The sequence below is a fragment of the Balaenoptera physalus genome (genome assembly GCF_965194825.1).
Source record: "Balaenoptera physalus genome assembly, chromosome: 16".
Taxonomy (NCBI): Eukaryota; Metazoa; Chordata; class Mammalia; order Artiodactyla; family Balaenopteridae; genus Balaenoptera; species Balaenoptera physalus.
In genome coordinates, this window is record NC_138898.1 from 84,263,370 (window position 1) to 84,284,521 (window position 21,152).

The following is a 21,152-nucleotide window of genomic DNA, read 5'->3' on the forward strand; positions in this document are numbered from 1 at the left end:
CTCAGGACACCCAGCACCGGAGTGCTCCAGCCACAGGGCCTCCCACCTCCACGGCCACCACAGGGGATGCCCCGTCTCCACGTCCCCCCTCATCCTCTGCATCGACTCACCATATACACATCCCTGGGCTGGGGTGGGGGGTCGTGGGAGGATGGGGGAGAGTAGAGAGTGGAGGAGAAACTGTTGATTCACCAGTGCTGGAAGGAGCCTTCGAGAACATCCAGTCCGATGGTCTCATCGCACAGATGAAGAAAATGAGTCACGGAGGCCGGCTGTTGGCCAAGGTCACAGAGTTAGAGACATATACGTCCCCAGACTCCCAAGCTAGATAGATTCTTTCTACTGGACAGCAGGGTGGGAGGGGTAGGAGGATGGGTCCCCAGCCCTCCCACCTGGCCCCTCCTTGGCACCTCTTCAGCAGTGATGGAGGCGAGGTGACCCCAAGGCCAGCCAGAAGCCGAAGGCCTAGGAGATGGGCTTTTGGAAATGGACTCCTGGAGGGGCAGTGTCTAGACACTTCCAGAAAGACCCAGAGCCCCCCGACCCCCATGCGCCCTAATTACAGCTGCCCACATTCTTAGTTCCCAGCAGGCCCAGCGGCAGGCACTTCATCAGCTGTCAGGCCTCTCCCGGGAGCTCGGGCAGCTGCCTGAACGCTCGCATTTTCTGAGGCTGGGCCAGGGAGGGAAGGGCTGTGGCAGCTGGAGTTGGCAAAAGCCTGCCAAGGGAGTGGCTAGTGTGGCCAAGTGCTCAGGCGCAGGGCCAGGCCAGGAAGCTGGGAGGCTGGTCTCGGAGCTGCGGCAGAGTATCCCAGACTCTGGGGCTAGGGATGGGGGGACGGGCCCCTCTGATTAAGGAATCCCTGCAGTGTCCCCCTGCTCCCCAACCCCTTGGCTTCTGGGAAATCCCTGCGGGTGGAGTTGTCCTCTTAATCCCAGAAAAACTACCCCTGGGAGCTCAGTACCCTAGAGGAAGGGTGCCTGGTCAGGGCTGGAAGTGAACCCAGAGAGGCTGGCCCAACCCTCCCTGTCCCACAGCTAACCCTGGGCTGCACACCTCACCCTGGGCCTGCAAGCCACAGCCCACGGCCCTCCCTGGACTGCCTGGGAAGTCCCCCCTGCCGGATAGACAGGCAGGAGGCCTGGGTTCCAATCCCTCCATCCTTCACCAGCTTTGTGACCTTGGGGCAGTTGTGACTCTCAGTTTTCTCATCTCCAGAATGGGACTCTGATAAGATACTTGAACGTGCTATAAAGCACATACAACCAGGTAATTCTCATTAATCTAAGTCTCAATATCCAAAATTAAAGGCCCTCTTTCCTTAATAACAATGAACACTTCTGAGCACCAGGCACTTCACGGGAGTTATCGTGTTATAGATTCACCGCAGCCCTGCAAGCTGGGTGTGTTATTAGCTATGTCTTGCAGATGGGGATGTGCCAGCTCAGAGAGGTCACCAGGCCCGTGAACGGCAGCAGGTTCAAGCCCAGCCTGTCTGACCCCAAAACCCAGTTTCTCCTTCACCCCTACCCCCTCTTACTACCACCCAGAGCTACCCAGGTCCCCTCCCTTGTGATTGGCAGCTCTGATCTGAGAGTCCCTCGAGAAGTGACCCATTGAAGATGGATGTGGGGAATTCCCTGGCAGTCCAGTGGTTAGGACTCCACACTTTTGTTGTAGCAAAAATAGAAATGAGACTTTTCTGATAAACAGGAAAATAAGGAAACAATGAACAGGCTGGGGAAACAACATAAACAGACCTGAAAGTGTTAAGCAATCTTGGTTATTCTTTAGTTGTTACTACTAACAAACACTTGTAGCTGGACTTGTCCTTCACAAAGATGATCATTACTCTCTGACTCCATACAAATTACCCTTTGCAACTGGCATTTCTTCTCCCCCTACACTCCCCTGTAGCACTCTTCATTTCAGAAAGGTCATGGGCCCATAACTTCAGGGACATCAGACCCGGTTGCTGAGCCACCTGATGCCAACTTTGGCCATGAATTTGCAGAAGAAAAGAAATGCAAGGCCTCCACTACTTTTGATCCTTATCATATACCCCGGACTGCGAGCCCCACATATAAAATCTTCTCCGACTCCCCAAGGAGGGGGCCCAGTTCTTGAGGCGTTAGCCTACTGTGTCTTCCCTTTGCCTGGCAAAGAAAATAAAAAGCCTCTCTATTTCTTATCTTCCATTTCTCTGTCTCCGTATTTTTATCCAGCATCGGTGCACAGGGAGCCAGATTTGGCCACACTTTCACTGCAGAGGGCCCGGGGTTCAATCCCTGGTTGGGGAACTAAGATCTCACGAGCCCCCAGGCGTGGTCAAAAAAAAAAAAAAAAAAAAAAAAATGGATGTGAATTCTCAGTTCTGCTGCCTCCACCTCCATGGGCTGGGTGCTGAGGGTGGAGCCCTGGGTTGCACAACTTCCCCTAGCCGGGGCTGCAGGGATTGATCCTCCCCACCTTGGTTTCAGGCAAAATGAAGGGAGCTCTGAAGGTAGCTTCTGTCTACAAGGTGCTGACGGCCAGGCAGGCAGCCCCCACCCAGAGCATGGCTGGGTCACACTTGAAGGCACCTATGATTATGTTTGACAGCGCCCGCTAGGGTGGGGCACTTGGGCTCCAGTCTGGGCCAAGGTGGGCAGGCAGGGACGGATGAGGGCCCTCCCTGGCTCCTGACCTCACCCTGACTTTAAGAGCTGGGGATAGGTGGGGTTGGGAGTGCCAGGGAGTGAAGGCCTGGGGCTTCCTGAAGCTGAGACCCTTGGGGGGGCGGCGAGTAGCTCCCCATGGAGACTGGGCTCCTGACGTGATCCAGCAAGAGGGGCGGGGCAGAGGGCAGGCATCCTGTCTGCCTCCTCTCCTTGGCCCATGAGAGCTCCAGGTGCTTAGATGCCTTTCCAGAGGTGACCTCAGATTTGTGGCCCAACCCCAGCTCCTTCCCGATGGGGAGCAGGTGGGTAAGAAAGAAAGACATCTAGGAGTGCTCTCTCCTGAAGAGGAAATCGAGGCTCAGAGAGGGCATGAGACTTGTTGCTACCCCAGCTCATTTTTTTTTAAATTAATTAATTTATTTATTTTTGGCTGCGTTGGGTCTTTGTTGCTGTGCATGGGCTTTCTCTAGTTGCGGCGAGTGGGGGCTACCCTTCCTTGTGGTGCGCGGGCTTCTCACTGCGGTGGCTTCTCTTGCTGCGGAGCATGGGCTCTAGGCGCGCAGTCTTCAGTAGCTGCAGCACGTGGGCTCAGTAGCTGTGGCTCGTGGGCTCAGTGGTCGTGGCTCGCGGGCTCTAGAGCACAGGCTCAGTAGTTGTGGCGCACGGGCTTAGTTGTTCCATGGCACGTGGGATCTTCCAGGACCAGGGATCAAACCCGTGTCCCCTGCATTGGCAGGTGGATTCTTAACCACTGCGCCACCAGGGAAGCCCTACCTCAGCTCATTGAGGCGACTGGACTGGAGTCTGGCTTTCAGCCCCTCAGGTGTCCTGGGCGGGGCAGGGCAAATCCTGCGTGGAACTGGCAGGAGTACAGCCTCAGCCCAGCCCCAGGAGAGGCGCAGCAAACAGAGTGGGTCTTGGAAGCAGAGGAAGTAAGGGACTCCAAGGTGGGAGCCCCATGAGGGTAAGAGCGCTGAGCACTAGAGAGGCTTGGAGCCTCTAGCCTTACTCTGCTAGTGTTTTACAGGAGGCCGTAGGCCAGTCACCTAATCTCTCTGAACCTCAGTTTCCCCATCTAGAAAGGAGGGATAACAAGACAGAAGTGAGGAGAAGGGAGGCTGGACTGGGGTCATGCCAATGAAGGCAGGAGAGAGAGGGAACGTTAGGATTATGGCAGGACCCTAGGGGCAGCAGCCTCTGCCCAGAGGTGGGAGCGGGGGCGTGGATCCCATAGGTGGTCAGATAGGAGGCGGGGCAGGCCTCAGGCTTCAAGCAAGTTTGAAGGAGCTGTACTGCCTGGAGCCCTCTCTCCCTTTGTGCTGTGGGAATATTAAACAAAAGGGGCTTTGAGATCATAATCTGCAAAGAGGAAAAGGAGGGGCCTTGGCCCAAATCACACAAAAAATCAGTGGCAAAACCCGGATGAGATTCAAGGCTGCTGTATTTCAAGTTCCCTGTCCAGGGCTCCTCAAGAAAAATAGATATAATGGGGAGCTTTGACAGTAACCTTTCTCCTGACCCCCCTCAGCACGGGGCCTCAGGGTTTGTGATCTGGGTCTGCCCCACTGGGAAGTCAAGGGGAAAACGGCCAAACCTACACACGCCACCGCCTCTGCAACAGGGAGACATACACGCTCTCCTTCCTCCCCCCTCTTTCCACTCCAAGGAGCTAATAATAACAATAATTCATTATCATGTACCAGGCCCTGGACTAAAATGTTTACTTTCATTAAGTGGCTGAATCCTCACACCAACCCAGTGATGGAAGCATTTTCATCATCATCATCATCATCATCATCATCCCCATTTCCCCGATGGGGAAACTGAGACACAAAGACTCTCATTTGCACAAGTTCATCCAGTGAGTGGCAGGACCTGCATGTGAACTCAGGCGGTCTGGCTCCCGAGCCCACACTCCTAACCATGCTGCTTCTTAAGACATTATTTCACAGACACCCTGGGGTCCAAATCCCGGCTCTGCCAATCCCTAGGTGTGTGGCCTGGGACAAGCAGCCTGACCTCTCTCTCGGCTTTACCCTCCTGGACTGTCCACAGATCGCGGCCTAGCGCTTTAGCACCCAGGCCTGCGAGCGTCCGGCAGTGGGCACTGCACCAGCACCGGGGCTCCAGTCATTTGTTTTCTAAAGCAAGAGAAGGTTCCAGATGTGGGTAGGGCCTTCCTCGCCCCGCCCCGCGCCCCGGTATGCAGTGGGGGGAATGCAGGGGGAGGGGCTGCTCCGGCCCGTCACTGCCATTAATAGCGACCTGAAACACGCCTGCTAAAAATACCCGGCTGGAGGCCCATAAAAGCGCTGCTGGGGCGGGGGCCCGACACTTCTCGCATTACTCCGAGCCTCAGCCGGACGCGCGCAGACCAGCCAGCATGGCCGAGCGCCGAGTGCCCTTCTCGCTCCTGCGGGGCCCCAGCTGGGACCCTTTCCGCGATTGGTACCCGGCCCACAGCCGCCTCTTCGACCAGGCCTTTGGGCTGCCCCGGCTGCCCGAGGAGTGGTCGCAGTGGCTGAGCCACAGCGGATGGCCGGGCTACGTGCGCCCGCTGTCCGCCGCCGCGATCGAGGGTCCCTCCTACAGCCGCGCGCTCAGCCGGCAGCTCAGCAGCGGCTTCTCGGAGATCCAGCAGACTGCCGACCGCTGGCGCGTGTCCCTGGACGTCAACCACTTCGCCCCCGAGGAGCTGACGGTCAAGACCAAGGACGGCGTGGTGGAGATCACTGGTGAGCCCCCCCCCCGGGGACTGGGGGCGCCGGCCCCCGGCCTCTCGCCGGTCCTTGGGAGGAGCCCTGGGCAGGGACCTGGGTTGAAATGCGGGGCGGGGGGCGGCGGGGGGGGCCTGGAAAGTGAAAACTTAGCCAAGGACCCGGGGGCAGAGCCGGGGGAACGGGGCGGGCCTCCTTGCCCTGCCCCTGGCCTGTATCCACTTCTCTGGAGTTGGGGGTGCTGGTAGCTCCTAATGGATCTTTTAGCCCTAAAAAGTCTCCGCTAAGGGAAGAAACGCCCCCTTCCAGCGGAGACCCCCACGGCCCAGCCCCACCCCCAAGGGACCCGGTCTCCCCGCGCCCACCCGCGCCTACCCACCCCGGCCTGCGGCTGGTATGAAGAGGGCGTCGCCGCCCGCCCCGCGCCGTCTCCGCCCATAGCCCGTGTCCGCGGAGGGGGCGTGTGCGCGTGCCCGGCGCTGCGGCCCCCCTCACCGCTCCCAAAGCCCCTGAACCGAACTTTCCAGAAGCTTCTGAGATCCCGGGACAGCCTGGGGCACCCAAATCCCTTAGTCAGTCTTGCCTGCCATGAGCCCTGGCCGCCAGGTGGGACGCGTTTGGATGTGCGCCAGCTGGAGAGGCCGCCCCTCCCTGCCTCCTCTGACTTCCTTCCCCCCGCCCCTCCACTCCCCTCTCCCTCAGGCAAGCACGAAGAGCGACAGGACGAGCACGGCTACATTTCCCGGTGCTTCACTCGAAAATACACGTGAGTCCTGGCTCCAGAGCTGGGGGGGCTGGAGGAGGGCGCAGGGACACACAGGTGTGTAATGCTTCTCCTCCCTTTCTGCGTGTCCAGGCTGCCCCCCGGTGTGGACCCCACCCAGGTCTCCTCCTCCCTGTCCCCCGAGGGCACGCTCACCGTGGAGGCCCCGTTGCCCAAGCCAGCCACCCAGTCGGCAGAGATCACCATCCCTGTCACCTTCGAGGCGCGGGCCCAGCTTGGGGGCCCAGAAGCTGGGAAGTCTGAACAGCCTGGAAACAAATAAAAGCCCTAGCCCAGTTGCCCACCCCACAGTAGCCATCACTGACCATCCCCACGCACCAAACCTCTGTACTCTTTTGATATCTTTACCTTCTGTTTTTCTCAAAGTTCAAAACAACTGCCCGCCCCTGCCTCGGACCCTGGTGTGTTTGTGGAGACATAGGGGTTGTGGGTGGTTCACACGCTCATCACCTTTGCTGAGGGCCTGCTGTGTGCCAAGGCCCACGCTGGGCCCTGTGGGTACAGTGGTGTCCATCACAGGGCACAGCCCTGCCCTCCAGTCCCTTGTTTATTAAGAGTGAAACAGTCATTGTTTACGGCAATTAAAACCACCCCCAGGGCTGGGCTTCCCTGGTGCCGCAGTGGTTAAGAATCCACCTGCCAATGCAGGAGACACGGGTTCGAGCCCTGGTCTGGGAAGATCCCACATGCCGCGGAGCAACTAAGCTTGTGCGCCACAACTACTGAGCCTGCGCTGTAGAACCTGCTCGCCGCAACTAGAGAAAAGCCCGCACATCAAAGACCCGATGCAGCCAAAAATAAATAAATAAATAAATTCATGAAGAAAAAACCAAACCCAGGGCTAGGTGTGGGATCAGGGGAAACCAGGAGATGCACCTGGCCCAGGCTTAGGCACTCAGGAACACCTGGGCAGGGGGGAGGTGAGGGGGGGACAGGGCAGGGTCTGGGGAGGGGAGCTTCCTGGGAGCTCAGAGTTCCTTCCTGCCCTCATCATAACTTCATTAATCCTGGGGAAGAGGGGCAGGACCAGGTAGATGGTATTGGGGGGGGGGGGGGTGTGGCCACCCCAGATGGCATTCTGAGGGGAGATTGGCCTCGTCAAAGGACCTTTCCCGCCAGGCCAGGCCGTGCAGGTAGCAGGGGGCCTGGGCCCTCAGGCCTGAGGGTGCCCTGCAGAGAGCGAGGGCAGGTGCGGCCTAGGTTTTGGTGGAAGAGAGGCAAAGACCTGCCAGGGGAAGCAGTGGCTGCAGGAGGGCCTGCCTTGACTGTCCCCGGCAGGAACACCCACACCTACCTCGGCCTTTGTCCTTGTCCTCCCCCCACCCTCTTCCCTGCCCGAGGAGGGTTCGGGGCGACCTAGGGGAGGGAGAAAGTAGATGGGGGCTTTGGAGCCCAGTCTGAAAGTAGATGGGGGATTTTGAGACCCCACATTCTCTCCACCAGCAAGGTCCCAGAGCGGGGGGCTATGGCCAGACGCTTCTGGGTGCACAGCCCTACTTTGTCATTCTGGGTGCACAGCCCTACTTTGTCAGGGTCCCTGAGAGGAGCAGCACCCGCAGGGAGGGGCCTGGGGCACCCACACACCACCTCTCACACCGTCCAACTTCTCAGTTTCTCCTCCCTGGTGTGGGCTCCCTGTTGGGACACCACGATCTGGAGCAGGCGTAAAGCCAAAGGGGGTCCCGGCCCTCGAGGGCGCCGCCGAACCTGGAAGGAGGCCAAGAGGGAAATAAACACCTGGAACAAGGACGGTTCTGGCCCAGCTGGCAGCACAGGTCCGGACCTGTCAGCCAGGACGCTGCCCAGTCTACCCACCCTCCCACCCGGTTTCCTGAGCTCTGATCGCCTAAACCTTCCACCCTCTCCCCGAGACACACCCCCCCCCACGTCTCAGATGTCTCCTGGACGCCTCCGCGCTCCCGTGGCCACGACCGAGAGTCAGCCTATCCAGTTCTCACCCTCGCTCTGCTGGCCAGTGCCCTTGTGGCTGGCAACAGGGTGGCCCTGACCTCCACGGGGGTGGCTGGGTGCCCCTATCTGGTCGGAGAGAGTGATTGCAAGGTTGCCGGGCTGCCAGCTCCTCCACTGGTGCCCTGGACGTGTGGGAGAGCTAGTTCCAAGCCTTTGACCAGGTAATCCTCACATCAGCCCCGAGAAGAGGTGCGGTTACTGCTGCTTGACAACTGGGCAGTGAGCCTCAAAGAAGTGAAGAGACTTGCCCAGGTTCACACAGCTCGTCCTGGAGGGGGCAGAGGGCCATCTGCGTCGCCCCAGACACGGGAGGTCAGATTAACTCAGACACAAGGCTGGCGGGGGCGGGGGGGGGGGCTCCACAGCTGGAAGTGCGGCCGCATAAGGCTCCGTGGGGCCTCAGGAGGAGAAGCACAGCGATGCAGCTGAGCCTGGGGGCCTGGGCCACTCGAGGGGGCGAGGCTGCAAAATGGCCCGGAGTCCAGGGCCATGGCCTGGGGTAGGCAGGGGTCAGCGCCTGGGTGCTGTCGGTGCTATAGGAATGGAATATAGGTCCGGGGGCTCAGGCCATCACTGGGGTCACAGCTGGGGCACGAGGGAGGTAGGAAGTGAAGAATTCAGTCCCTGCAAAGGAAACAGGCCGCAGTCTCCGTGGGAAACCAAAGTAGGAGGTGAGGCAGCTGAGGCAGATGCCCTATAGGCGGCCTGGGCCACACAGTGGGGGGCGGGGCAGAGGCAGGAGGGGAGCCTGGGGCTGGGCTGGCCCTACGCCCAGAGCTCCTCTCAGAGGACGTGGGATCTGGGCAGCACCTCTGGGCGGAGTGGTGGGTGGGGCAGGCCGGCTCAGGTCTGGGAGTCTCCACAGGGAGAGGCCGGTTCTGGGTACTGAGATGCCTGGTGAGTCGCTGCCCTACTGCTGTCCCCAGCCTCGCCAAGCCTTTCCCTGATTTTCAGTGGGTCCCTCTCTAGACGCCTCTGGTGACATTCAGGTCTGCAGACGCAGACACTGGCCTTGGTTCAGTGAACGCTAGCATCTGGGTCCCTCTGCTCAGCCGACGGGTGCCTGAGGGGCAATGCCCCCTGCTCCAGGCCAGTGGCAAAGGCACCCTCAAGGACCTCAAATCCCGGTGGCTGCGGCTCACCTCTCACCAGCTCCAGCTCCCCTAGGGACCCGTGGGGTGCACAAGCCGCTCTCAGTTCCAGGCCGATCCCTGGGTCTCTCCTTTTCTCTCTCCCTCCCAGTTATGAAATCTGCCCTCCCTGTTGGCTCCTTCTCTGGGCCCAGCACCCAGCCCGTAGGTCCAAGTCCCTGCTTGAGCTCAAAGGGGCAAGCGGAGGACACAGCCCAGTGACGAGCAGCATTCTACCATTAGAGAGGGCCCAGGACAGCCTGCGGAGTCTCAGTGGAGTGGGAAAGAGGGATTTCCAGAAGTGACCCTTGTGTGACAGGCAAGGGGGAGTTGCATGGGTGAGGCTGGAAGGCTGGTGCGGTCAGGCTGGAGGAGGGGCTGCAAGCAGAGAGGGCAAGTGAAGGAGCTGCGGGGGCCCCATCTTGGAGGGCATCGAAGGCCACGCTAAGTGCAGGCTAAGCAAAGGGTTTAAGCATCCCCGCTTTAGAAACAGGGTTCCAGACCTTAGAGGAGAGTGGTTGGGAGGGGCAGCCGTGAGGGGGGGCAGTGTGCTGCTGAGACGTAGTGGGCATGGGTCCTGCCAGGGAGAGGGGGATCGCACGCCAGGATGTGGCAGCAGCAGGCTCTGCAGTGTGGGGTGACACACCGGATGTCGGGGTGCTGGGGGGGGGGTGGGGGAAGGAGGGGACCTCTAAAGTCCTGAGCTCGCTGCCTGGGGCTTGCTGACTTCGCAGTCTCTGTAAGGTCAAGCAGCCACCAGACCTTGGCTGCTGGGGGAGTGAACTGTTTCCAGCTGCCCTCATCTTCCCTGCTACTGAATCAACCTAGGGTTTGCCAGGGAGACTGCTCTGTGGAGAGGGTGGGGTGGGGAATAAAAGCTGCCCAGAGAATGGCTGCAGAGGACCCCAGTGCTGGATCCAAAGGGTATGGCCAGAGCACCTTTGTGATGGGGGAGGGGCAACCAAGCGAAGGAAGAAGAGAGTAGGGTTGGACTGGAGCCCCCGCCCAGGGTTGACCAGAAGGTTGACCATTAGAGACCCCAGACCCCTGGCCAGCTGGCAGCCACACAAGCCCTACGTGCCCTGGCAGAGCCCAGGGCAGGGCAGAGATCAGCCTGGAGGGGTTTCTATCTGCTGGCCTTACCCCGGACCCCCTGCACCTCTACACTACACCCAATCCCCACATGCACACAGTGGCACCTGGGGGTTTGGGACAGCCCTGCAGCCAGGACTTGGCGACGGGTCCAGACGTGCACAGCAGCGACTGAGCTCCAGCTCAGGACCAAAGCAGGGAAGGAGGATGCAGCATGGGTGAGGGCAGCTGGGTGAGCCTGGGCTGGTCTTAGCCAGAGTCTGCCACTGGGCCCTGCAGCTCAGACTCTGATGAAATGGGGGCTAAGCCCTGCCCTCAGGCTGCTGTCCTAGGGAAGTGGGCCCTGGGAATGTGTGCCCCCCCCACCCCAAAGTGTGTACTGTCTGTCCATCTACCATGCCCCTGTGTTCCAGCCCTAAAGAGCACAGGAGCCTGGGGGCGGGAATTACTCCATCCCTGGCAAAGATCCTCTTAGTCAGGGGCTCTGGGTCCTCCCCTCCCTCCTCCACCTGCCCAGGTGACTTTGACTTCATTATATGCATCTAACTCTGCCTCCTAATTATGAACCATATTCTCATGGGCCTCTGATGAGACAGCTCTGCCAACAGCTAGTTGTGCAGGGAAAGCTGGAAGCATGAAAAATACCAGGAATCCCAGGCCTGGCTAAGAAGGGACGGCTCCAGATCAATAACAAAATCTCTGGATGGTCTCGGGTAGGAGCGTGGAGGGCGGAAGAGCCTCACTGGCCGGTCGGCCACTTCCATCTCTTCTGAAGGGCAGACTGAGGGCAAGGGAAAGTCAAGTACCCAGACAGGGCTCCCAGCTTGCAGCCCAGGGGGAAAAGGTAATGTGCGGGGACCCTGGGGAAAACTGACCTGCCCTAGGAGAGGTCCCTGCAGTTTAGCAACCCCCTCCTACCCTTCCTTCCAGCCTTGCACGCCGACCAGCTTGGAACACCTCCCTGCCCAGCCTAGGTGGCAATGGTTGGGTCAAGATGCAGCACTGGTGATCCAGGGGCTGTCTCAGTGGAAGGAAGTCTACCCTCACCCCCATCTCGGGGCTGAACAGGGCAGAGCCTGCCAGGAAGGTTTAAAGAATAGATAGGGGTTGGGACTTCCCTGGTGGCGCAGTGCTTAAGAACCCGCCTGTCAATGCAGGGGATACGGGTTCGAGCCCTGGTCCAGGAAGATCCCACATGCCGCGGAGCAACTAAGCCTGTGAGCCACAACTACTGAGCCTGCGCTCTAGAGCCCGCGAGCCACAACTACTGAAGCCCACGTGCGTAGAGCCCGTGCTCCGCAACAAAGAGAGCCACTGCAGTGAGAAGCCTGTGCACCGCAAGGAAGAGTAGTCCCCGCTCGCCACAACTAGAGAAAGCCCACACGCAGCAATGAAGACCCAACACAGCCATAAATAAATTTATAAAAAAAAAAAAAAAAAAAGAATAGATAGGGATGCAGGAGCAGCTCTGCGTTCAGGAAAAAGCACTGGGCTTAAGGCCAGCTCTAGGTTTGCGCCAGCTCTGTCCCTTTTGGAGGCATGGCCTGGGGTCCAGCCCCGCTCTGGGCTCAGTTTCCATTCTGAGGGGTCTGGGTGGCCCCTGAGGCCCCTCCTGCCTTGATTGTCTGTCAGTGTTGTCAGCTCTGTGCAGACCAGAAATCAAGGGGGAATCGCCAAGACTGGCAGCTACCCAGGGTACCCTAAAAATAATAGGAAGGCCAAAGTCCCAGAGGTGCCCAAGGGTATAAGCCAACTTTCTGCAGGACCAACAAGGGCCTGGCATGAGGAAGGCCTTCAGTCTTGCCTCCGACCCCAGGGCAGGTCTGGACAACCCTTTTCTTCCCATGTCATTCCCCCCTCATCAAGATGAGTTCATGAAAGTCCTTTCGAAAGTCCCTTACCAAAAACAAAACAAAACAAACAAACAAACAAAAACTGCAAATTCCCTGGTGGTCTGGTGGTTAGGACTCCGCACTGCCACTGCTGGGGGCCCAGGTTTGATCCCTGGTCGGGGAACTAAGATCCCACAAGTCCCAAAGCACAGCCAAAAAAAAAGTCCTTTAGGGATAGCTGTTTTCAGGCTGGGGAGACAATGGGACAGCGCAGGACAGGGGGATTGAGAATTTAGGTGAATGGATGACCAGAGCGGTCCCTGAGCCCTCCCCTCTCCTCACCCAGCCCTCCCCCGCCCCAGCCCCTTCTGAGCTCCCATCCTCCTTGCTGGGTCTCCCTGTCCCTCTCTGATCTGGCATCTCCCTTACTTCGCCCCACTCCCTCACATCACTGCACCCCTCCCAACACCAAGCCCCTTCTCCCACGCTGAAACCCCCTCCTTTCTGGGAGTTCTCCCATCTTCGCTGAACCCCCAAATCCATCACTGCATCTTCTCACTTCACCAAGCCCCCCTCCCTTTTGGGAGCCCCTCCCCTACCTCTCTCTGGGCCCTGGTGGCTGAGCTATCCTTGCACAATGCCCTTGGTGGCCCTGTTGATGATCCCGAAAACCCCTTTCTCCAGGACTTACCAGCCGGAAGGAAAGCCTTGAACCCTAGGAGTGGTCCCACGGGCCAATCCCTCAGCAGGGGTCATGGAGCCCCAAGGCTCTGCATGGGAGGAAGAATGGCTCTGGAGGAGTGACCAATCCCCACCAAGCAGGCAGCAGGCCCCGCCAGCTCAGGCCTCAGACTGTACCGACTCCAGAAAGGAAGTCTTGACCCCACCTGTAAGGAGGATGGAGCAGGGCCAAGGTAAGTCCCGAGGCACCCCCTCTAGGACACCCTGTTGCCGGGCCTCCCCATCCTCTCTCCTTTCCCCGAGGCCCAGATAGGACAGTAAGTGAGTGCCCCCTGGTGCTCTCCCAGAGACACCTAGATACCTGACACCACCCACCCCAGAAACTTTGGGAATCTCTGCCCAGGTTCTGGGTCCTGCCAGGCCCAGAGCAGAAATGGGGGCAGAAAATCCGAGTCTTGGAAAACACTGACGCCCCCTAGCCCTGCACCTACCATACCTTTGGTCATACTCTCTGCTCTGGGCCTCAGTCGCTGAATGCCCTCAAGCCTCCCGGAAGTTCCCTCATGGAGGACCCAGCTCACTTTCTCAGTCTGCCTTTGCAGGGCCTGGAGCCCAGGGGGTGAGGGAGACCTGCCACACCCTCTGTGCCTTTGCTGCATAGGTGTGCTGTTACTAATCACACTGGCTGGCGTGTACTGGGCACCTGCTAGCTGCCAATCACTCCTTAGCTTATTAAATCCTCACAGCAACCCCATGCCACTGAGCGGCAGCAGAGGATTACAGCTGTGCTTGTGGCCACTGGTCAAACTGCCTGGGTTCAGATCCCCACTGGGGCACTTACTAGCTGTGGGACCATGGGCAAGTTACTAAGTCTGTTTTTTCCTCTGCAAAATGAAGCTGATCATATGAACTAATACGCGTGAAGCCTTTATTTTTCAAGTAAGAAAGAAACACTCATGGGAATTAATTATGGGAAGATAACTTTGATCTTATTAAGATAATAATATGGAGATCACCCTAATTAGAGAGTGAAATCACTGGTGACCTTCCCAAAGTTGAGGGAGGAATTCCCTAGTGCTCCAGTGGGTTAGGACTGCACGCTTCCACTGTAGAGGGCAAGGGTTGGGGAACTAAGATCCCACACGCTGTGGGGCGTGGCCAAAAAAAAAGGTTGAGGGAAATAAGAGGAAATGGTAACCGTTCTTTCAGTTTTGTTACAAAAGGGAAGGAAATGGGACCTGAGCTTTAGAAAATAAGTGTAGAGATTTCCTTTCAAGACTAAAGACAGTTAATGAGTTTAAATGATGTGAAGATGGATGGAGAGAAGCAATGGAGAAGCTGATAATGGAGATTTAATTTATAATCAGGAATATAAAGTTCTGAGACAGATAGATAAGAACAGACTGTTAGGGAATTCCCTGGCGGTCCAGTGGTTAGGACTCCACGCTCCCACTGCAGGAGGCACGGGCTCAATCCCTAGTTGGGGAACTAAGAGCCCCCATGCCACACAGCACAGCCAGAAAAAAAAAAGACTTAAAAATTTTAAAGAAAGAAAGAAAGAAAAGAAAACGGAGTTCGAGTGGATGTGGCCATTCAGTATTAACGAGAAGAAAAGGAGTGTTAAAAAACAAAACTCAGCTGAGTAAATTTGAAGCTCTAGCTGGCTGTAGTCAATTATTCATGAATTAGGCAGCCTCGCATCTAGGATAGAAAGGAGCTCCCATAAGTAAAGCCTTGGAGCAGTGTCTGGGGCACACAGGAAGCATCCAGGCAATGTAGGCATCTTTATGAGGTAGTCTGTAATATTCTCATTTTACAGATATGCAAACTGACCTCTGAAGGACGAAGGAACTTGAGAAGTTACGCCTCACAACTAGGACAGGATGGGTTGAGAATTCAAATCCTAAACTCTTAAGCTTTCTACCACTGTGAGCCCTTCATTTGGAAAATGACACGTTTCTGAGTGACGCAAATCTCACTTTCTAAACAGTAGCCACGCTGAAGTTGGTCTTCAATTCCTAAATCCAGGTTTGACTGTGCCTTGGGCAACCCATCTCCCCTCCCGGCGTCAGATTACACAGCTCTATGTTGGGAGATGAGAAGGGCAGAGATTGGGGTGTCTGCGCTCCCTATCATTCCTGAAATCTGATTCTGGGGGAGAGCTCCGGCCGGCCACCACTCAATTCCCAGTGAGGAGCGTCTATCCGGGGAGTGTGGGGGAAAGAAGGGTGTTCAGCGGGGACGGGAGCTGGGCTGACACCGGGGGCAGACGGCAGGCGAGGCTGGAGAGGGGCTGGGGCCTGGCCGTGGAGGGCCTTGAGTACCAAAGACAGGCAGGAGCTGGCCTCAGTGTCCCTCTGGACCTTGGGGCCCGCGTGTGAGGTGATGGAACCTGACAGACCCCAGTCGCCATCCCCCTTTGAGCCCCTCCAAGTGCTCTGTGGGCCGGGCAAGCTGTAGAGAGACCCGGCTTCCTCTGCAATGTGGGAATAACGTAGACCTCCAGGGGCTGCCTCCAGAAAAAGCGATACGTAGGGAAGAAAGCATGACGAACCGCAGTGGACTTTAGAGGCTGCGTCGCTGTTCAGACGGGGAATCTGATGGGCAGGTACGCGGTCAAGGGCCCCGCAGGAGCCTGAGTTCCGCCCTCCCACACCAGCTCCTTCCACCGACCGCGGCAATGGACAAGGCCCACAGATGTCGCTAACGCCCTATAAGGCGTTGTAACGCCCTACAGAACCCAGGCCAGGTTACTCCGGGTGACAAACGCCCACACGGAGGGCAGAGACCAAGGAAAGAGGAGAAAATGGAGAAGGCGGGCGTGGGGGAAGGGGAATTATTAAAGCCCGCGGTGGGAGGAGCGCTGGGGCACCACCGGGCAGATTACGGCTCAGAGCCCTAGCAACAGGCCGACCATTGGAGGAGCGGGGCAGGCTAGCTGTGATTGGCTCTCGCTGCTGCCCGCGATTGGAAGGCGGCCTCGTCCCCGCCCTGCTCACATCCGGGTGTCTGGCCTGGCCTGGAACCTTAGCGATGGCGGGTTGTCAGATTTCTTTGGCCTACAGGGCAAGCGCCCAAGACGTGCCTGGCGGGCGCGCAGAGCGGTGAGGCTCACCCACGCGGAATCGCAGGTGCGGGTGCGCGCAGGCGTGCCCGCGCAGAACTGAGGTCCCAGGCACACGCAGACAGCGAAATCCTGCACCTGGGTCCCAGGTGTTTGCAGACAGATGACCGGAGAGAAGGCCGAGGATGGAGTTCCCGTATGGGTTGGAGCTAGACGTGGGCCGAGCTTGAGGGCCCTACTGCCGTCCCAGGGTCTGGGCCCAACCCGTGTAACGCGAAGGCTTGCAGGAAGCCGAACCCAGCCGACACCCGGGGGCCCGGGCCTGGGGCTGGCGGGCCTGCTGCAGAGCCGGGCGGCGCCCAGCGGGGGGCAGCAGAGGACGGCGCCACTGGAGCCGGCACATGCGTGGGGGCGAGGGGCCGGGGCCCGGAGGGCTGCTGAATCCTCCCAACTCCGGGGCCCTGCAAATCATTTGGTAACCCAAGTAAATAGGGCAGAGGCGGCCAGACCAGTCGCTGGTGTATTCTTGGGTCCTGAAGCCCTGAGGAATGGACCAAGGCTGTTTTGTTATCTAGGTTCGTTTTGGCCCTATCACCACTGGGCTAAATAAATTTTAAATCCTTAACATTTAGGATATTAGGGGAGTATTGCTCCTTTTGCTTTTGCCCAGCAGTGTAATGAAGTGTCTGTTTGATCTTGGGGATCTGGACAGCATTTAGGGAAATTACATGGAAAGGAGCTCACCCAAAATGCTTGCAGTCAGCCACAAGCTGCTCCTCCTTTATACGGGTTACCCAGCCATTACTTCCCAAATCTGTCTTGTGTATTTGAATGTAATGCCTAATTTTGGTCAAGAGAATATTTTTCACTTAGTCCACCCACTACCCTCTCCAACCTAGTACTCATCATTGAGGAACCACAACATTCTCCAAAAGGAATGTCTGTTTGAAAACTGAGCAGTTTCCAAACTGAGCAGGCAAAACCACTTATAAACCGTAATAACGTAACACCTCCATATTTTGGGAGGCAAGGACTTTTGGAAGGCAAAATGCTTTCATAACAAACCTAAGGGAATCCAAAATGAGCTTTCAGTCAGGCTTTAAAGAACTGACCAACCATCAAAACCCCGGCCCTAAAATCTGGCTTCAGGAGGCTAAGAGAATGAAGAGATGGAAGGTTTGATGTCCCGTGTTGGCCCCTTATCTGAGAGCCAGTAAGTAGTAGGGTAATTTGTCCATCGTGGTGGGAATAACCAGTTAACACCAAGACTGTGTTAAAAGTCTATAGATTCATTCTCCCAAGGTAGATCCAATATGAAGGCAGCCTCTCAGACATGATTGCAGCTTCCTGAAAACTCTGGGAGTGGTGGGCTGCACTATTTTGCCACCTCTGCCAGGCATAGGGGCAAACAGCTGCAGACCACCAGGATTCACCAGGTCAAGTGAGCACATGTATGAGATGGCTTGCTGAGTCAAAGCACGTGCTGAGTGGGCACCTACCTAGTTCTTTTTCCATCCAAGGGAAACAGGAGAGGATTTTGAGGAGGCAAAACACCCTAACCTAAAAGACTACTCAGAAAACAAGATGGTTCCTCTGGGTGACAGGCAGGCAGCTTTGTCCTCATGGGCTCAGGTCACAGGCCCCTGGTGCTGACCGCTGCTTAAGGCCATCTGATTCTGGTGGAAGAGCCCTGGGCCGGCCACCACTCAATTCAAATTCAGTTCCACCTGAACCAATGAAAAGGCTGGATGGAGGGACAAAGAAAAATCTTTACGCAAGACCAAAAAAAGTGCCCCAACAGGAATAGAAACAAATCATATGACACAGGAGGAAACAGACAAAACCCAGAATGTGTTAAGACCACCAAGTAGCCTGGTCTCTGGAAAAGTCAATGTTATAAAAGAGGTGGAAGGAGTAGAGGCTAAAGAAAACTATTATGAAATCCAATTAATCGATTTCATTGGATCAGAGGAGAGGGGGTTAGAAAGTGCTATCAAAGGCATTCTGGGTAAAATTTGGGGAGATCTGAATATGGGCTGGTATTAAGAGAATTATTGTGATTTCCTTAGGTGTGATAACAGTGTGGCCGTCATAAGAGAATGTCCTTGTTTTTAGGAGAAATATCAACATAGGGAGTGCAATGTCATTACTTTCAAGGTTCCACAAGACAAATAGAAAATGTCACAAAGCAATGGATATTTGGTTTATCCCTGTACCATTCTTTTCAACTTTTGTGTTTGAAATTTTTCAAAATATATAAAAGGTTGGGGGGGGGTCAAGTCCCCCGATACCACCTAGCTATCCTTTAAACAGGGTTAAATCTAACGCAAGAGGCAATTACTGGGACCACCGGTTTTCAAATATCCACATTTAAAAACCACAAGCCAGGGCTTCCCTGGTGGCGCAGTGGTTGAGAATCTGCCTACCAATGCAGGGGATACGGGTTCGAGCCCTGGTCTGGGAAGATCCCACATGCCGCGGAGCAACTGGGCCCGTGAGCCACAACTACTGAGCCTGCGCATCTGGAGCCTGTGCTCCGCAACAAGAGAGGCCGCGATAGTGAGAGGCCCGCGCACCGCGATGAAGAGTGGCCCCCGCTTGCCACAACTAGAGAAAGCCCTCGCACAGAAACGAAGACCCAACACAGCCATAAATAAATAAATAAATAAATAAAAGGCAGGTAACTTTATATATAAAAAAAAAAAAAACAACCCACAAGCCAGGGAATTTTCCCACGGTGCAGTGGTTAGGACTCCACGCTTTCACTGCCGAAGTCCTGGGTTCAATCCTTGGTGGGGGAACCAAAATCCTGCAAGCTGCACAGCGCAGCCAAAAACAAAAATCACAGGGCAAAAAAAACCTTATATGACCCACGAGTCACTTAATGCTCAAAAGCAGCAAAAATCCTTCCATCTCAAACTGAGGCAGGTTAGGAAGCACAGAGGACAGTCGCTCGTTACCTCTAGGAAGGAAAATGGGTGGCTGGGAAACCGCCATGGGAGACTTACTGTTACCCGATGTCACCATACTACTGTCCAGATAGTAAATATTTTAAGTTTCACGGGCAACATACTGTCTCTTTGCACTTTTTTCTTCCTTTACAGCTTTTTTTTTTTTTTTTTAAATTAATAGCCACTCTATTTATTTATTTATTTATTTATTTATTTTTAGCTGTGTTGGGTCTTCGTTTCGTGCGAGGGCTTTCTCTAGTTGCGGCAAGCGGGGGCCACTCTTCATCGTGGTGCGCGGGCCTCTCACTATCACGGCCCCTCCCGTTGCAGGGCACAGGCTCCAGACGCGCAGGCTCAGTAGTTGTGGCTCACGGGCCCAGGTGCTCCGCGGCATGTGGGATCTTCCCAGACCAGGGCTCGAACCCGTGTCCCCTGCATTAGCAGGCAGATTCTCAACCACTGCGCCACCAGGGAAGCCCTCCTTTACAGCCTTTTAAAAATATAAAGCCAGGTATGGATTAAGTATGAAGATGAAATACCAAAAATCCTATGAGCTGGTACTGAGGACTCCGTGAGTGTGACCCAGCCACTCTAGCCCCCAACTCTTCACCGACCACAGGTATCTGGTTAATCAGAGGTAGGGTTTGTGGCCATTCAGATCCAACCACATGTGCCCATACCAGAACTGGAAAGTTCAAACTAGCAGGCCAATTAAATTAGTAAGCTGGTACACCACATTTTAATGTTGATTAGGCTGGAGACCACTTAATGTCAGCTCCTAGAAATAGAGAACAGTTACCCGGCTTGATTCTCCAAGTCTGCTTTGGAAACTGCACAGGAAGAGGTAGCTGCCATTCTTAGCCACTCAGATCAACCAGTGCGAGTCAACAGGCAGGTTCCGCTCACCGGCGCAGAGGCCAGTGCGTGCGGTCGTTACATATAAAGAGTGGAGGGAAACTGCACTCGCTTCACCAGGCAACTTATCTGCTCCACTGAAAGGTTCCCTGCCACTAAGTTCCGTTTGATATCCCCTCCACTCCACCCGCAAAGTTCTAGGAATGCAGAACCCTGCTCTGTGGATGCCCGAAGCCAAGTAGATCATTCATTCCTTTACAATTACCCTCCTGCCCATCATCTTTATTTAATTCCTTCCCACTGTCAGTTATTTTTTAAGTTCTAGAGTGCGCTGAGGAAGAGGACCTCTATCTTTAGTGCCTAACCCGGGGTATCATTCAATTCCTGAATTAGAGCTTTCTTAACCTCAACTCTTCAGGGCCATTCTTTTCCAACTGCTTATCACTGTTATGCAAGCCCCCCCTCCCCCCCCCGCAAATACTTCACAATGGAAATATGTTACAGGAGACTGAATGCAGAAGGAGCTAGGAGAGTCCAGATGACTTCTACTAAGAGATCTGCGAAATTGTAAAATAACGCTACTCTTCTATTTTTTGTTTTAGAGAACAATTACTTTTCATGAAATTGTTATGTATCTCAACATGTAATAGGTTTCCATTATTTTTAAACAAATGAGTATTTTCAGTTTCTAGTTTTTGATACAGTCTACATAAGAGTTATGTAAAGAGGTCCTGAGATGAAAAAGTTTCAGAAACACTGCATCAAGGAACTTAAAACTGGGTGGAAATGCAGCAACAGACAGCATTTCATTTCAAGAGAAGTCCGTCTGTGGAAAATCCTCTGGGCAAATTCCAGTCTTATGTCAAATTCCAGGCACTCAAAATGGGACGTTACACCAAAGGAACAAGGGTGTAACAGTAACACCTTCCAGGAGCTACCTTTCCTTCTGAAGAGCCTTGGTGAGCCTGTGCTGATCTTGCCCATCTCTCAACTCCCCTGGCTGGCAAGATGTGTATGACTTGCCGCTATCCTAGTAACTCCCACACTGAGCTCTTGCTCCGTCAGTGCGCTGGGTGTTGGCTGCTGCTCAGTGTTATCGCCTAGAGGAGAAGCAGCCTGGTGTTGGGAGGCGAAGCTCAGGAGGGCTGAAGACGCGGGCTCCAGCATGGGTCATCAGTGAGCTGTGGGACCTCAGGCACATGGGTCACTTCTGTGTCCACAGAGGTGGCACTCTCAAGGTGATTCTGAGGGACAACGAGCCAAAATAGGTGAATTCATCAACATGGCAAAAGCCTAGTCACACACAGTGTTTCTCCTAAAATGTGAATTAAAATTTCTCAAAAAATTGAAAAGCTGTCCTCTTCCACTGCATGAACCAGTGCAGCCCCTCCCTGCCTTGCTGGAGCACACCCAAG

General features: G+C 55.6%; 1 protein-coding gene and 1 long non-coding RNA gene across 4 annotated transcripts in view; one reads left to right on the plus strand and one right to left on the minus strand.

Annotated features, from left to right (window-relative positions):
* The window catches only part of LOC309645065, a 34,910-nt gene extending 26,632 nt beyond the window's left edge, over positions 1-8,278 (minus strand). For 2 of the 3 annotated variants that reach the window (XR_014254715.1, XR_014254716.1), the window contains exons 1-2: positions 7,749-8,278; positions 111-272 (exon numbers count right to left, since the gene is read on the minus strand). This is a non-coding gene — a long non-coding RNA (uncharacterized lncRNA). Of the gene's footprint in view, positions 1-110; positions 273-7,745 lie in introns of all 3 variants that reach the window. The other variant, XR_014254717.1, reaches the window with a different exon arrangement.
* HSPB1 (heat shock protein family B (small) member 1) lies at positions 4,894-6,557 on the plus strand. Its single transcript, XM_082429601.1, has 3 exons — positions 4,894-5,395; positions 6,080-6,143; positions 6,234-6,557. Exons 1-3 carry the CDS (start codon positions 5,044-5,046, stop codon positions 6,421-6,423), a joined length of 606 nt encoding a protein of 201 aa, XP_082285727.1. The 5' UTR covers positions 4,894-5,043; the 3' UTR covers positions 6,424-6,557.
* Positions 8,279-21,152: the final 12,874 nt, after the last annotated feature.